Below are 17,135 nucleotides of genomic sequence, written 5' to 3' on the forward strand. Positions count from 1 at the left end.
TTGCACGTGTTCAACTTAATCATTTACATTTTGACACTCTTTTTCGTTGAAAGCGGCCAATGCTTTCTTCGTAGAAAAGGCGAGTTCAGAAATGTAGACCATTAAGGCCTCGTCCACACTAACCCGGTAAATTTGAAAACGCATCTTTTTTCCACCGGATAGACACTGAAACAGCGTTTTTGAACACCGAAAACGGTACTTTTCAAAAACGCTCTCCAAAGTGGGTAAATTTAAAAACGTCGGCCAGGTGGTGTAGTGTGGACGGCGAAACCGGAACCTTTTGAAAACGCTTACGTCAAATAGCCATGTGTTCTCTGTCAAAACAAAAGGTTTAATTAGCTAATGTTTTCAAATTTACCCGGGTTAATGTGGACGGAAAACATTTTACACGGCGTTTTCAAATTTCCCGTTTTCAAATTTACCCGGGTTAATGTGGATGGGGGCTTAGAATGAGTCACAGCGTACCGTGCAGCTAGCTTGACCCGCCGCCGTTACTCCTAGAAGAAACTGTGCTTGTGATAATCTGCATTCAGTCCGCTTAAAACGTCGGGCCCGATGAAATCGTCAAAGGCGAATCTCAAGATACATTAAAAGGTATGATTTTGTATTTGAAACCGCGCAAAACTAATTAAAAAAACAAGGAAGTATAAATTTGTGTTAAAAGAATCCATCTTACAGTAGTTATATTGTGTAAGAAATAATTTTTGTTCCTATTTCGTGACACTATACTCGGTGTAACTTGTATTTATGTTCTACAACATAATCTGATTTGCATTTTGGTTTTGCACGTGGAAGCACGAGCTCATGCGAACCCTTGTTTTCTTCGTAGATTTTAACGCCTTTGTTAACCTGAAACTAAAATTTTCCAAAGTTTTTACGTATAACCACTTATATAGGCAAAATATCGGATAAAACTTTAATCAACTTAAACTAATGATCATCATGACCATTGAATGAACATGTCCAAATTAACGGATGGTCGATTCTGGTGTAGATGATGAATGTAGCGTTAAAAGTTTGCTTGCGATCGGGGCGATCATATGAGAACATTACAGAGGCGTCTGCGACGATCGGGGCGATTGCGATCGCTTCGATCTCCCGTGTTCTATCCGGGCGATCGGTCGCAGACCGCGGCGATCGGGAACGATTATATGAGAACTACTGCTACAGAGGGAGACGATCGAAGCGATCCAAACTGCCCCATGGTGCATCAGTATTAACCCGAACTACGTTTCCGTTTGGCCTCCCTTTTCCTTCTTCGCCGTAAAACGACAATAACAACAAGACAGGAGGCCACGAATTTTGCCTTTGCATCGAAGGCTGCCATAAGCGATATCGGAGTTTTGAAAAAACACACGTGCGTTGTTTGGAATAAAATCGAATATTCATTTGCGGGAACAAAGAAAAGATCATGAATTATTATCTTGATTAATTAACCCTATTTTGCATATACCAGACGATCGGGGCGATCATATGAAAACCCCCTGATCGCTTCTAATCGCTTCGATCGCCTACGATCGCCTCAGAATTTGCAAACGACAGAAGCGACAGAGACACAGGGAACCCAAACGTTGTATTAGTTATTTATAATCTTAAAATAAAAATGTTCTTATTTACCTGCGTTCCTGTGTTTTTTACCGGTTTTGGGGGCGATTTGAATCAGAGCGAAAAGCGGTTTACGTTGCGAGTTTTAAACGGTAATCGATCTGTCGCAATGTTAATACGACGCGCCTCAAGTTTCAATTGTTATTAACTCAAGCTACTAACATCATTAACTATTAACTCTCCTCGCGGGGAGTTTCGAGTTACAATTTAATGGTCACGAATAGTTAATAATAACAGTTAAAGTAAAACTTGAGACATAATTGAGGCGCGTCGTATTGACATTGCGACAGACCGATTACCCTTTAAAATTCGCAACATAAACCACCTTCGCTCCCAAAACCGGTTAAAAAAAAAACCCACAGGAACGCAGGTAAATAAGGACATTTTTATTTTAAGATTATGAATAACTAATACAGCGTTTGGGTTCCCTGTGACAGAGACGATCATATGAGAACCAGCCTTTAGGGATAACGAATTAGAAATAACAAAACGGTAAACCCCGAGCTCCAGCAATTGTACTTAGAATTCCTTCAAAAGGGTTTTTCTTGCATTTGCCCTACATATATAAACAAAAAGCGGCCATTTTCTAATCGTTTACAAAATGATACTTTATAAAAATGTCAAACAGCCAATCAAAATGCACGTTATCATGTAAAGCAATATTTCAGTAAACTATTGCTCTGAAGTCAGTTTCCTCCGACACTTGATCTGCTAAATACATCACTTGCAGGCTTTGGCATTAAGTAAACGGCAATTTAAACCAGGGGTGAAGGGATTTACCTCCGTTTTCTTTGTTTATTATTTTTTGTAGTCGTTGCAAGAGGGGGGCGATGCAAAACGCCAAAAGAAAAGAACCCAGCAGATAGCGCAAAAGCAGTCACCAACTTCAGACACCAGTGAAATTAGGTGAGTACGAAAAATTAATGTAGTTTCGCAGTTTATATTTTGACGGAATAGTTTTTCACCCTTAAAAAATATCCTTGAACGTGTGCTTGTGCTTATTTCTCCCCACCTCTAGCATATGCGACTTTCACATTTATTAGGCACCGTAATCAAAACTTTGATGGCTCTTTGCACGCATTGGCAATCGACAAATTTTGCTAACTTGTGAAGAATGAATTATAAGCAATTGAAAATAGCCCGAAGGCTACAAACGAACAAAGATCGGAAAGCTTGTGGCCGGTAAAGGAAATCTAGAAAGTGATCGTAGCCCGACAAAGGGAGTAAGGGAGGAAAGGGGAATGGGAGCAGTGTTCTAATTTCCCTTTTTCTTTTACATTTTTATCCCCGTTCCCGTCGCTTCCTTTTGTTTTTCACCTTTTTGTGCTTTTCCTATTCTGAGTATTACGCAATGTTGTCAAATTGTTTTCTTTTTCTCCCGATTCCCGTCCAGGGAATTCCACCTCCTCCCTTTTATCGTAACCCTTCGACTCCCTATTCTCTCCCGTCAAATCACAATCACAATAAATACAACGACAACTTTTTGAACAAAAACTGTTTGTAAATTATAAGAGTTAAAGCAAGGAAAGAGGTACTCAGTTTAGTTACAACTGGCTTCTTTATTTTATTGATATGTACTACATTTATTGCTTGGCGGAAGAACAGAAATATAAGACTGTTAAGTATGTAGTGCCGTACGCGTTGTATATTTTTACGAGTTGTGCCAAAAACAACGAGTAAAATACAGCATCATCTGTTAAACTATAAGGCATAAGGCATAGAACAATACTTATTAGAGACACATTAAAGCCGGCCGCACACTAGAGCAGCTGGCTGAGCTAACCGCCTCGCGTCCCCGTTTGCTCAGCAACTTTCTCTTGTGTGCGGTCATTTTTCGTGAGAATTTTACCTCGCGTGGCGTTGAGGAAAATATCTATCGATGTGTTTGATATTTTTTGCCTCGAGAGGAAAAATCCTCAACGTGTGCGGGCGATGTGAACTACTTGCTCAGTCGGAAATATCAACTGACCAATACAACACACACAAAATGCTCACGTGATTCAACATGGCGGCCTTCTAATCAAACTTGCTAAGCATTTTCCTCACTGTTTGCCGTAAAATGTGCAGTGAGCAAACGGGCACGTGAGGCAAATAGCTCAGCTAGTCACTCTAGTGTGCTGATGGTCGCTGATGGCTTTAACCAACGTAGAAAATTTGAAAAGCCGACCTCGCGCGCGTTTATGTTTAGAAGGCGTTTACTGCCTACTCCATTGTGCTCCGACAACAGGCTAACGCTCGAAACGTCAGCTTTCCAAATGACGCCTCGCTACCTGACTGAGTTGATAATTAGCCGTGTTTCTTACGGTTTCCCGGAAAATAGTTGCTAAATTGACTAACTTGATAAAATAGCTAACTATACGAATTTCAGGAGTTAATTTTTACTCTACTTAGTGAAGTTGAATAATATTAAAGCCAGTTTCTTAAAACGCCATAGTCGATTATGGTGTCTCACAGATGTATTCCGGTTCCACTTGTGCTGTGGGATAGAAAAACATATATATTGAGAAGGTATGTTTATAAAAAGTTCAAGGCAAAAGTTCCGTGAAACAAGATCGCTGCTCTTTCCTCACCTATGGAGACCCAGGGGGCGGTCCCGGGAGGGGGGGGGGGTACTCCCTATAATGGCCTATACGGGGAGGCTCCGCCCGAAAGGGGTACCTTTTTCAGGCTTCAGGTTTATAAAAGGGTAGGGATTTCACAAGTTTAAATATACGAAAGGGTATGGAAATCTGTCATTTAGACTTTTAAAAGGGCCTTTAATTAAAACATTTCGAACAGTTGCAATTTATGGCTGTATTTTTTTGATTAATTAAGCGCTACATGAAAATGACAAGAAAACGTCGTGTTCTAAGTCTATGCCAGGTCTTTCAGGTATATGAAAGGGGTACCTTTTTCTGTCAAAATGGTATATAAAAGGGCAAGGGGCCGGGTTAGAGATCGGGGCGGAGCATCCCCGTATAAAACTTTGTTGGGTACCCCCCGGGGTTCCGGGGGGCCGGTCAGACCGTACGACACGGGGTAAGGCGAACAACACAACCTGTGCAACATGAGTTTTTAAGACTAGTTTCAAACCCATTTTAAAATCATGCAAGGTCTCTGATAAGGTACAAAATTTGTGGCATTTTTTTTTTGCCCAATCGGAGAGTTGCATCTGATCGCGCCACGCTCGTGCCTTCTACCACGTGGTTGTTGTTGGTTTATTTCTTGCCATTGATTGCTATATTTGTTTTGCTTTAATCGGAAGTTTCGTTGAGGAAAGTGGCTGGAGGAAAACCCGAAAACGTTTAGCATGACCGCAAGAGAGTTCTTCAGCAATTCTTAAGTAATGAAGATTCTTCAAAGGCCAGGCCGTATGTATATCTAACAGTACAAAGAATTTAAGGGTGCATTCCTTTAGGATGATCCTGATCAGAATATTGATTGGAGATCACTCGAATCCTGATGAATTAAAGGAACCGATGGATCCACTTTGGTCAAGGATTCATCGGTTTCTTTGATGCACCATGATCCAGGCGATCTTGGGTTATTGATCCTGATCGAGATCATCCCAATAGACACCCAAAGTAGCTAACCAGTCTTACCAATATTACTGTCTAACAAATGAAAAGTCAATAAGGATGCCGACTCACCTGCGGTGCCATACACCTCCACTCGAAGACAGTTCCAATTATGTCGGTTTGTTGGATTAAATCGAACATATCTTGCAGGCACAGTCACTGGTAACTTGTGTTGGTCAACTGTGTTGCTGTTACCTTGTCTGTGAAATTCCTATCGATTAAATAAAACACATAGTTGGTAAGCACTCTTTTTAAAAACTTGAAATACAGTAAAAACCCGCGTGCAAGAACGTACTTTTTCAGAGTTTGGCAGAACAGGTTCTTGTATTATGGGATACTTATTGGCAGTTGAGGCTAAGTAGGTTCTTAATTAGGTTCTTAATTTCTACAGAGTAGACATTGTTGTTGATTGTCAGAAAAAAGTATAAAATCTGGTCTGTTCTTCATTATAAATATTCATTAATGTACCCATGTTGCGAAAAGTCCAACAACATTAATTGATCAATAATACAGTACTGCAGCATCTTGTGGTTTTTGGTAAAAAAAAAATATAAATTAAATTGTTAAACCCCACATATAAGAAAAAATAAAAACACACTGCGGGGACAAACATGACAAGACAACGAATGTCGGAAAAAAACTTTGATTTAACATTCCGTATGTTACAACATTTGGTTTAACGTTTCGTATGCTACAACATGCATCTTCAGAAGTAACCTTTGGCAAGATTACAATAAGATTTAAATGCGAAATCAAAGACTGGTACCTAATCTGAAAAATATAACAACGATGTCAATTAATAACAAACAGACTTAAGAGGGTCCTGCTCTTAGGATCGCCTGTACATATGCAAGATAAATAAAATCGATTTTCTCAAACTTTGACAGGATAAAGGCTTTTACTAACTTGTTTCAAAAATGTATCTCTGAGATTGTTTCGATTTTTATTTTTTTCGTCGAGACGACTCTTCGGATTTGGCCGCTCGAAGCGCCAAATTCGGCTCTAAATTACCACTTTTTTCGAAGGCGAGCATAAAAAAATACGATCCGTAGCAGCAAAGGCTGGTACATAGTATTAAAATATCATCTTTCAACAGTTATTTAACGCTCTTAGATCCGAATAAAATTTAAATCTGAATTTTTATCAAATTTTTAAAATTATACGCTTCGGCTATGTTGCATCACGCTTAAATTTAGGTCAACTTCGTGAGCCAAAAAGCCAATCTGGTACATGGATTAGGCTATCAAAACTATTTTTCTGAATAAAGGTATCACTTCATCTTCGAATTTATCCAAAAGCTAGCCTGGGTAAATAAAACGGAAAAAATCGAGAGCGGCTTGAAAACTTGACACTTGAGCTAATTACTTGACATTTTGACCTTTCATGTTGCGATTGTTATCGCACAGATTGATCTAGAAAGTTCGACTTCGGATCTTATTCCCCGTCAAATAGTATTTTTAGTCTCCCAAATAACCAAGCGAAATCATTTTTTATATTACAGTAAAAATAAGCCTCAAATGAACATTCTTAGCACGTTTATTTTGAGTTACAAATTTTGCAAATTACATCTGGCGGTTTGGCGAGGTCCAACAATGCACGCAATGAAAATATCAGTTTATAAATCACCACCGAGATAAATCTTCCTTAAAAATCGAAGAATAGATAGTAAACTAAATTAATTACACATTTTCCTACCTTTATCGAGCCTATTTTGACGAGAAGTGGTAACGTAAATGCGTCCATTCTACAAATTCATAAACTGTCGGCGAATGTTCTCAAGTTACATATTAACCACAGACACAGGGTACCCAAGCACCCCTTGAAGACTGGGGAGGTGGGGGACGGGTTTTGTACAATGTGTAAAGAATTACGACTCAAAAAAAAGAAAACGCTAAATTTAAAGGCTATAAAGCAAGTTATAATGGAAATTTTGCTTTAAAAATGAAAAAACTCTTTGCTTTCGGTCACTTTTCTTGTCCCCAGTTCATTACTCTGAAAAGGTGCGACACAGGATAATATTTATAATGATAATCATCCTAAGTTTAGTTTTCCTTTTTTTATTTCCACCTGACACGATTGTGTTATCTTTGCCTTCAATAAATTAATTCGCATCTTGGGCAAATAGATACCTAACAAACTGTAGGAAAAATACCCCCGTAAATGCATTTTTTCTCTTTAACATGATAGATACAGTGGAACCCCGCTTTACGGACACCCGCTTAATACGGACACCCCGGTATTACGGACAGTTTCGTTGGTCCCGACGAAAACTTCATACATTTTCTCTAAAAATAACCCGCTTAATACGGACACCCGTTAATACGGACAACGGACACTTTTCCGTGTCCCGAGTGACAAACTGTCATACATTGTCAACCCCGCTGTACGGACGTTTATCTGTTCAGAGTTATTAACTCTGATCTGTTGACTGTTAATTTTTTCTGTCGCGTTTACTTGCTAACTTGAAGACATTTGACCCTGGTCAAATAATGACAGCATTCGACGAATTCTAAAAAGGAACAACAGTCAAGGTTTTCTGACTGCTGTTCCTATTTAAAAGTTTCACTTTCTTTGCTTTTTGCTTCAGCTATAGCATAGTTACTCTACTATGGCTATATCTTGTACTCTTCTTCCTCTAAGAGGTCCTTTGCTTGCCACTAACAACAACAGCCTCTGTTCATATTGCTGGGTTACTATCAACGTCTAGTAATTGTTCGAGTAAATCCACGTGCGACATTTTCAAAAAATTCCACTGTTGAAATAATTAACGTTTAGTTCGAGTGTCTGACTAGCTCCTAAGGGTTTTGTAAAACTATTAAGAGAGAGTTTATAGTTTGCATTTGCTACAATTACAGTACAATTACATAACGTTTTGTTGCCGTAAAAACGTTTCCCTTCGTCTTTGTGTCGATAAAACATGTATACATGACTTTTTTCTGAGACCCCTCTTAATACGGACACCCCGTTAATACGGACAATTTGGCCTGTCCCCTTGGTGTCCGTATTGACGGGGTTTCACTGTATCCTGAAATCAAGGAAGCATGTTTGTCCTCTTGTAATTTAAAACACGCATTTCTTTGTCTTGTCTTTTGAAGGCAGTAACTGATTATTCTTACTTTCATTAACATCAGAAGCACAGCCTTTTTTAGTACTGGAAATTCTTCATGCTTCGTTGAATAAAATATTTTTTTCGCCTTACACACAGAGGCCTGGGGACAAGTCAGTTTCACATTCACTAACAACAGTCACAAGCGAGGGCAAGCTCACTTAAAACAGCAATGTACTCTGCTTTACGCTTGGAATTAAATCCCTCTGTAGAAATGTCAAAATAAATGCACACTGTATTGAGCATTGCAATGCTGAGTTGCTTCAGCCGCTTTTCCCTGTACATGGCACAAATATCAAGGTTGTCATACACGATTGGTTAGCAACTGCACTTGTTCCAGTATAGCTTGGCGTGTGTCGTCCATCATCTGCTCTTCTTCTGCTGCTCTTCTTCTGCTGCTCCTCCAGAAGATTCAGCTGACCATGACGCAATTTCGCCGCCATTATTGAGAAAAACCCCTGTATTTGCTGCGCGCTTGAGGTAGTCATTACTCTTAAAACGCTTCGTGCCATCCATTTTTCTTGCAAATCGCATGTCGCGTGCTACGACGTTGGGATCCTGTTTTTGGCCTGTTGCTTGCCCAAGGTTAAATTTTTCTTCTAGGTAACTCTTCTGGGCGTCGTTGAAACGGGTAGCCTTTTTAGTTGTCTTTAAGGCCCAGCCTTCGGGTAACGGGCTCGCACTTTCAAAGGTGTGGCCTTGATCAGGGGTTGCCGACACTGCCTCACTCGTGCCGTCAGCTAAAAGGGCGTGGTACTTTTTAATTGCAATGTCATAAAGTTTTTCTTTTTCAGCTACCATCTTACACTGTCCAAACAGAAGGTGTTTTTCTAGACTTGAGTGTCGCTGATACATCTTTACGCAACCTTCATTGGGGCACCCAAGGAGCTCGCACGAGGACTCGTCTTTCTCGACTGCTGGTTGCTCATCATCATTTTCCCGCACTTTAATTCACTTTTCTTGAGAAACACTCACAAAGTCTCCAGACAAAAAATGTCCAACAAAAGAACAATTTTGCAAGTAATTTGGAACTGCAAGAAACAGACATATCGTCGTAAAGGATACCATACAACAGTGGGAATACATGCGTCTAATTTGAGTAACTGAGTCAAGTGAACCAGTGATTTTTTAATATAATCACGATGGAAAAAGTGCGAACGTTTAGTTTGCGTTGAAAGTTGTATGTTGACAAACTTTTTCAAACTCAGGATTCATTATAGAAAATAAGGTTAAGGTAAAGTCTGTGTCCGAGCCAAGTGGCCCGTAAATAGCCGGAGTTTACCCCGGTTTCTGTTACATTAAGCGACTAGGAGTATTGCTACTCCCCCCTGGATGGGATGCTAGTCCATTGCGGGGTTACCCCCAGCAGTAAATTTGCTGTTACCCATTTATACACCTGGGTGGAGAGAGCCCAAGGCAGCACCCCTGCCAGGGCTCGAACCCGAGCCGTTCGACTCAGAGGCGAGCGCGCTAACCATTAGGCCACTGCGCCTCTCAGTTAAAGAAAATACTCTCTAAATACTAATTTATTTTCTCCAACTGACCTGAAATCTCGTTTCTGAGATGATATAAGGCATGCATGTTAATTACTTTATATCTTGCTAAAACAATCAATCAATCATTTACCGGTATAGTCAGGCAAAAAGTGCTGATAAATGGGTTTAAACTCAGGAACTATATCAGCTATTAAAAATGTTGTCATTCAGCCAGCAATTTGAAAACTTTCAGAGTTATCAGAGTTCCCCAAACACCTTGTTGTGAATATTACAGCGTAACCATATGTTAGATAACTATTCTAGCCATGGAAATTTAATAACAAATAGAAACCGTTTCTTTTGGGCATTACAAGAATAAAAAAAAACACCAAAAATCTTGAATTACTGGTACGCCGTGCAAGCTATACGTACCTTCAAATTGGCTTTGATCGATTAGTCTCCCATGTCCGACTTCAAACGCTCTCCAGACAGTTACTCATTGCTCGCTATACTGAAAGTTATTCAGGCAACTTACTTTGATATACTACAGCTTTTTTTTCATTCAAAGTCACACCCCCACCCAACAGACCCGCTTCGCAGGATGTTTTAAAAAAAATTTGTCATTTCTGGATACGAGATAGAAAGCGGGAAATTTAGTGTTAATGAGATCCCGCTACGACCAGCGTGGCAAACCAGACAACGTAGTTTATGTAACCTACGTAGTTTTGGGTGCGCATTTGGAAAACGCTCGTTTTCTAAATGCGCATTCAAAAACTTCATAGCCTCGTTCTTCGCAGGCTACTGTACAGACAAGTGTAAAACACCAAATGCGTAAAGATTTTCTGAATTTTTACCAGCCTCGTTTCCAGTGCCTCTCTCTTGGAAAGGAAGGGATGAGGAAAACAGCGATGATTGTTTTTTTTTTTTTTGCGTGACGATTTATTGGAATACGCAAATAAAGTCAACGATCACACAAACAATTATTTTAAAATACAAAACATATACTAAGCTGCTTACCTGCTCGAGAGAGTACGAGTTTCGCCTCACAATCTAATAGAGAGTCTCCAATAACACGGTAGGTACCCAGGTGGCCTTGGATACTTTTCTTGCAACTTGCCACAACGACACATTTAACATTAGCCGGATTAGTGGCACTGGATCCCCCGGGGGGGGGGGGCTACTCAAAAACGTTTTGTACGGGGAGGGTCCAACCCCTTACCCTTTTATAGACCATTTTGACAGAAAAGACATCCCTTTCGTATACCTTTTACTGAAAAAAGATACCCTTTTAATATACCTAAAAGACATGGCATAGGCCTGAAACAGGAAGTCTGGATGTCATTTTTATGCAGCGTTTCATAAATTTAAATGATTCAGCCTTAAGGTGCGTCTGTTCGAAATAATTTAATTAAAGGCCCTTTTAAGTACCTAAATGAGCGATATCCCTACCCTTTCATATACCTACACTTGTGAAATCCCTACCCTTTTATATACCTGAAGCCTAAAAAAGGTACCCCTTTCAGGCGGAGCCTCCCCGTATAGGCCATTATAGGGAGTGCCCCCCCCCCCCCCCCCGGGCTGGATCCGCACGCTCCTCCAACAAGTGTGGCAAAACCACATGAAGCCATTGATCGTGAATTAAAGCACAATTCAACTAGTTTTCCAGCTAGGTATTTCGCAACCCAAAGTGTGCACAACACAGTTGGAAGTTAATTTTAAAAAGAAAACAACAACAGCAGTTTTCCAAGGGCAATATCGTTTGTTCCCACAAACACGTGTACCGCAATATCGGGAAATTTGATACCAGGAAGTAGCGAACCGCTGTCACACATCCGGGTGACAAGAAAATATGTAACTTGCAAACGAACGCTTTGTACAAGCAACGGCAGCAACCGTGCTACTATTTCTCGTCAAAATACGCTCGATTGAGGTAAGAAAACATGTTATTTAATTAGTGTACGATCCATTCTTCGAGTTTTACGAAAGATTTTTATCGGTTGTGATTTATAAACTGATATTTTCGTTGCGTGCATTGTCCGATGTCGCCAAACGGCGAGGTAATTCAAAATAAACTTGTGCTAAAGATTCTTATTCGAGGCTTGATTTTGACTCTGAAACATAATAAATGAATTCTCTCGGCTATTTGGGAGACTAAAAATACTATTTGACGGGGGATAAGACCCAAAGTCGAACTTTTCTAGATCAATGTGTACGATAACAATCGCAACATGAAAGGTCAAACCGCCAAGTAATTAGCTCAAGTGTCATGTTTTCAAGCCGCTCTCGATTTTTTCCGTTTTATTTACCTAATCTAGATTTTGGATTAAATCGAAGATGAAGTGATACCTTTATTCAGAAAAATAGTTTTGACAGCCTAGTCCATGTACCAGATTGACTTTTTGGCTCACGAAGTTGACCTAAATTTAAGCGTGATGCAACATGGCCGAAGCGTATAATTTTAAAAATTTGATAAAAATTCAGATTTAAATTTTATTCGGATCTAAGAGCGTTAAATAACTGTTGAAAGATGATATTTTAATACTATGTACCAGCCTTTGCTGCTACGGATCATATTTTTTTATGCTCGCCTTCGAAAAAAGCAGTAATTTAGAGCCGAATTTGGCGCTTCGAGAGGCCAAATCCGAAGAGTCGTCTCAACGAAAAAAATAAAAATCGAAACAATCTCAAAGATACATTTTTGAAACAAGTTAGTAAAAGCCTTTATCCTTACAAAGTTTGAGAAAATCGATTTTATTTATCTTGCATGTGTACAGGCGATTCTAAGAGCAGGACCCTCTTAAACATAAAAAAATATATATAATAATGGTTTCTCACTGCCAACGTTTTCTTTAAAGGCTGGTTTTAAATCACGAATTAATAATGTATTTCTTTTACAATGCATGATGTCTGATCTTCTTGTTGCTTAAATGTCAACGGGTCACAACATCAATTGGGATCTCACCACTTCCACGCCATTCCCGTCCTTGTAAGGTGTCCAAACGTTTCCATCCGATGAGTAAGACAACTTGAAGTCCGTGACCCATTCATTGCCATTTCTGTCTCCCTGGGTAGCAACAGCACACACCTGAATTGTTGTTCCAAGATCAACCTGCAGCCAGTCGTCATTCCTGCCGGCTTCTTTGGCACACCAGCCGTCGCCTCTGTCTCCGTTGAGTCGACCGTAAGCGGCCTGGTAACCATCGCTATATTGAGTAGAAGCAGTAATACGATCGTCGGGGATTTTTGATTGGTCAGAAATCCCTACAGGCTTGGTATAGCAGTCATCTGCTAACACTGAAATTGAATTTTCGTTTGAAGTTGTTTAATGCAGAATTTTCCCTACTTTGTAATAACAGTTGCTCTTGTCTTCAATATGCAACAATAATTATAATAGTTGCAGCTACAAGAGTTTGCAAAAGAAGCTGAATAAAACTTAATAAATATGAATTTATCTGCTCCTAAATAATGGGTTTTATGTCTTCTTCTCAAATAATGCATGAATGAATGAATGAATGAATGAATAAACGAGCAGTAAAAAAAATAAATAAAAAAGCAAATTAAAAATAAGGAAATAAATAATTGAATAAATCAATGGATAAATCAATCGATATGAATACCATTATTTTTCTACCTTGTACAAGATTTAAAAGGAGCAAAACCACACCAATCTTCACAGCCATGTTTGATCCTGAAAACAAGAATTATGTTTTATTACTAGTTTATAAAAAATAATTGATACCTGGTGAATGAGGCTAAAGAGCGTTTTCGCGACGGCACCGATTGGGTGTTTGCAGACATGTTACAGAGAATGTCACAGAGAAAACTTGTTTTGTAAAGAGTAACTAGAAAAGGCTGTAGGCTGTAGCTGGGGATTGCTTAACCTAGCTGTTTTTTGGCGAGTAGTTGTATTTTTTTGGTTTAAGTCAGTCAACGAGTCGGGAACAAAAAATTCAGAAGGTGTTAGTATTCCGTAGATAGTTAGGACTGGTTTTAATGAGTTCTAGAAAACTCATCTTTAATATGACTAATGGGAGTCATTTTGATTTCGTTCCACTGGTTGTGCAGTATAGAAAAGATAGGCTGGAAATGTATTTTGTTACTTGTGATGTAAGAGGAATCTTTCGGGTTAATTGCGTAGGCCAATAAAAGTTCTTGAAATTTGAAGGAAATGTTGTTCTGTATGGAAGCTACGATTTTTTGTGTGGATGCTAAAAAACTAAATCCCATAAAATATAATGACATCGGCGTGGCAACTTGTCATTGCAAATATTTAAACCTTCCAAAACAAATTCTCTGTTAGTGTGATCACAGACAGTAAAAGAGCGACCGACAACCAGTGTCATTGGCGCGCATCTCTTGTTGTACTGTTACCACACGAAAGTGTCATTTAAACGATGTCAAAAATGAAACTTTCAAAATATTAAAGAAACTATTGATTTCTCGAAATCTGGAGCTACTGGGCGAAGATTCAATCTGATAAAGACCCGAAAATGTCATTTAAATGTAGACAAACATGAAACATTCTAGATATTAGAGAAACTATTAATTTTTCAAATTCAGTAGCTACTGGGTGTTAAAAACACAAAGATGCAATCTGATAAAAATTATCTCCCCAAAGATTCGTAATTTCTGTAGTACATAAAGAAGGCAACGCATTATGGTTCGCTAAAAATATTTTGTCTTGTTGGTTACTATTCCAAAATTTACTCCATTAAAGAAACCCTCAGATATATAGAGGATATTACATGGTTGCGCGGAGATATGAAATTTATCTTCGAGTGTTCAAATCGATATCTCACGAATGAGCGCAGCGAACGAGTGGGATATCGATTTGAACACGAGAAGATAAATTTCACATCTCCAAGCAACCATGTAATATTCTGTTTATTATATAAACCTACTAATTACGATGTTTTTGACGATTTTCCGAAGATTGCCGACCATTTTCCGAAGATTTCCGAAGATTTGCAAAATGTTGTCCGAAGGTCGTACGAATGTTTCCCAACATTTTCCGAACTTTTCCGAAAATTTCCGAAGATATCCGAAGATTGCCGAAGATTGCCGAGAAAGATCCGTAGATGTTTCGACTTAATATTGATTTACTTTGGCTCATTCAGCATTGAAACAGGGCAAACTTGTCAGAAAATGTTTCGAAATCGATATCTTCACATGTGAAAATAACATGTTATTTTCACGTGTGAAGATACGATTTTTTCGCGCGAAAGATTTCCTGGTATTTCACTGATGTTTATATAATAAATCACCATATCTAGATTAAGCGTACAATTCAGTTATTAAAAGGAAAAAGATCGAAACTTGCTTCAAACGATGCATTCAAAATTGCAACCCTTACAGACATTTTGAATTTTGTACGGCAGGGCGGCAACTCTTGGTACGTAACCACACAATAAATATCTCGTTAAATTTTCAATATTTATTTTCGATAGTTACTTAGTGGCATAGCTGCAATCGATTTATTGTACCATACGTTTTTCAGAGTAAATTTAATTTCCACGTAAATTATATTATGGGAACGAGAATTCAAAGAGCGCACCGTCGACCGAAACACAGATCACCTTATTTGCTTCTCTGAGCAAACTCTTCTGCGAATTTTCAGATTTTCAGGTTGAGAAAATGCAAGGCAACGGAATTAAAAAAATTGATCGTTTCTTAGTCTTCTTAGTGTTTTGATACTTTGAAAGGTGCTTGTTTAACATAATCGTGGCAAATAGCGTACATCCTAGAACACAGTCGAGAAAGTAAAACTTATTATTAATGGACCATATATAATTCAAGATCTGCTTATCATAATTTGTGAATAATTGTCAATATTAGCGATCTATTGCACCTGTCCGTGTTAGTACACCTGTTTGTTACAATCTTTCTTAATTGTAATTATTACTTTTTTCAGTCCCAAGAGCTTAGAAAACTGAGAGAAGAAACGTTTCCTACAAATGAAGAATATATTTCAAGAATAAAGGTTCCATTAAATTAAATAAAATAATGAATATTTTCGAGAAAACAATCACAAATTTATAAGCACCTTCTAACATGTTATAACTGTTATCCAAATTTTCACGGTACAATAAGACTTCTTTTTTCTCGCACATAATTTTATTCTCGGTTAATCAATACTGCATTTAGATGTAAAAACCAAGTGGGGAAAATTACGGAGTTAAAATTGCCAAATAAGTGAATTTGCTTGAAAAAACTGGCCAGTTTATGTCAGTCAGTTGCGTGGCCATGTTAAATGATCTATTGGCTTTTTCGCAACTGCAAACTGTGGTCTCAGAGCATTTGAATCTAAAATTAATTTACAAACTAACATTCATTTCCACAAAAATTCAAATTCATTTACCAAAAACCACAAACGAGTCAGAGTTGATTTTTAAACGATTATCAGAAAGTTGGTAAAATGTAACAAATAGGTTAGGTTTAGGTTTATTGTATCATTTGAACAAGTGAGCTTGACGGTCTGATTACCAAAAGAGAGCATTGAATAGCATATCAGCCATCACAGAAGACATTGGTCTACCTTTTTATGTAGCAAAGTCTACACCTATTAGTATCAGTTAGATATCTTTTGTTAAAAAAGCCGAGCATTGCAGGGGGAAGCTCGTGTGAACCGGGGAGATTCTAAACTCGAGTAGAACCCTTTTGTTAAAATTCTGGGGTTTTTCAAAAAGGAATAAAAAAATAGCGGCAACTATTTCTGAAAAGTACCTTCCTTTCTTCAGAGAACTGTTCGTCAGGCCAGACCAGTCGTAATTAAGAACGATTACAGTCAGTTCATATGTTTACACTGTTCCTTGCAATGTCAATAAATGAATGCTATCATTTACATTCTGCACATATTAAAGCCATGGTTTGACGGCCTGTCTTGATTTGAAACGTTCAATTTAAAAGGATTTAATTAAACACATAGGACATTACTGCATAATTAGCAGCTTCAAATTTTAAAAGTTTTTTTTTACACCGTTAAGGAAACTATACATGATATAATCCATATTTCTTATTATCTCCGTCATAGGTAGGCAAAACCTTTAGTTATCATAGCATGCAGGCATTTGCAATTACAGTGGAACTTCCCATAAAACTGAAGCCCTTGGGACCTAAAAGTGTCCGCTTAGGATGGGGGTCTGTTTATGGGAGGTTAACAATGTCGTGTTTGTAAATATATGTGGCTGTGACCATGACTAAGTGTCCGCTTAGGAGAGGTGTCTGCCTACAGGTGTCCGTTAGCAGAGGTTCAACTGTACCAAATTTAAGTGGAGTTCCCACATAGCGAGCTCCTTTACAACGAAGTCCCCGGTATATAACGAGCAATTTTCTTCAGGCCGGCTTATGTCACTTACAGTAAAGAAAAATGTTTTGAACAGATCCCTGGTTAGA

At 38.5% G+C, this 17,135-nt stretch overlaps 1 protein-coding gene across 1 annotated transcript; it reads right to left on the minus strand.

The window, feature by feature from the left end:
• Positions 1-3,158: 3,158 nt before the first annotated feature.
• On the minus strand, positions 3,159-16,505 carry LOC144646247 (discoidin domain-containing receptor 2-like). Its single transcript, XM_078505789.1, has 5 exons — positions 16,467-16,505; positions 13,375-13,431; positions 12,706-13,037; positions 5,235-5,373; positions 3,159-4,081 (listed from the first exon to the last, which is right to left on the minus strand). The coding sequence occupies exons 2-5, from the start codon at positions 13,421-13,423 to the stop codon at positions 4,044-4,046; spliced, it is 558 nt and encodes a 185-aa protein (XP_078361915.1). The 5' UTR covers positions 13,424-13,431; positions 16,467-16,505; the 3' UTR covers positions 3,159-4,043.
• Positions 16,506-17,135: the final 630 nt, after the last annotated feature.

This window comes from Oculina patagonica, chromosome 3, assembly GCF_052425735.1.
Source record: "Oculina patagonica isolate OP01 chromosome 3, crgOcupat, whole genome shotgun sequence".
NCBI classification, from domain to species: Eukaryota; Metazoa; Cnidaria; class Anthozoa; order Scleractinia; family Oculinidae; genus Oculina; species Oculina patagonica.

What these genes read in the sequence shown, in the direction of transcription:
- LOC144646247 (XM_078505789.1), bottom strand. Translation starts at nt 13,423, where the DNA reads ATGGCTGTGAAGATTGGTGTGGTTTTGCTCCTTTTAAATCTTGTACAA. An exon ending in CCTTTTAAATCTTGTACAAG is followed by an intron (nt 13,038 to 13,374) that starts GTAGAAAAATAA and finishes ATTCAATTTCAG; the next exon opens with TGTTAGCAGATGACTGCTAT. An exon ending in ACGGGAATGGCGTGGAAGTG is followed by an intron (nt 5,374 to 12,705) that starts GTGAGATCCCAA and finishes TTTAATCGATAG; the next exon opens with GAATTTCACAGACAAGGTAA.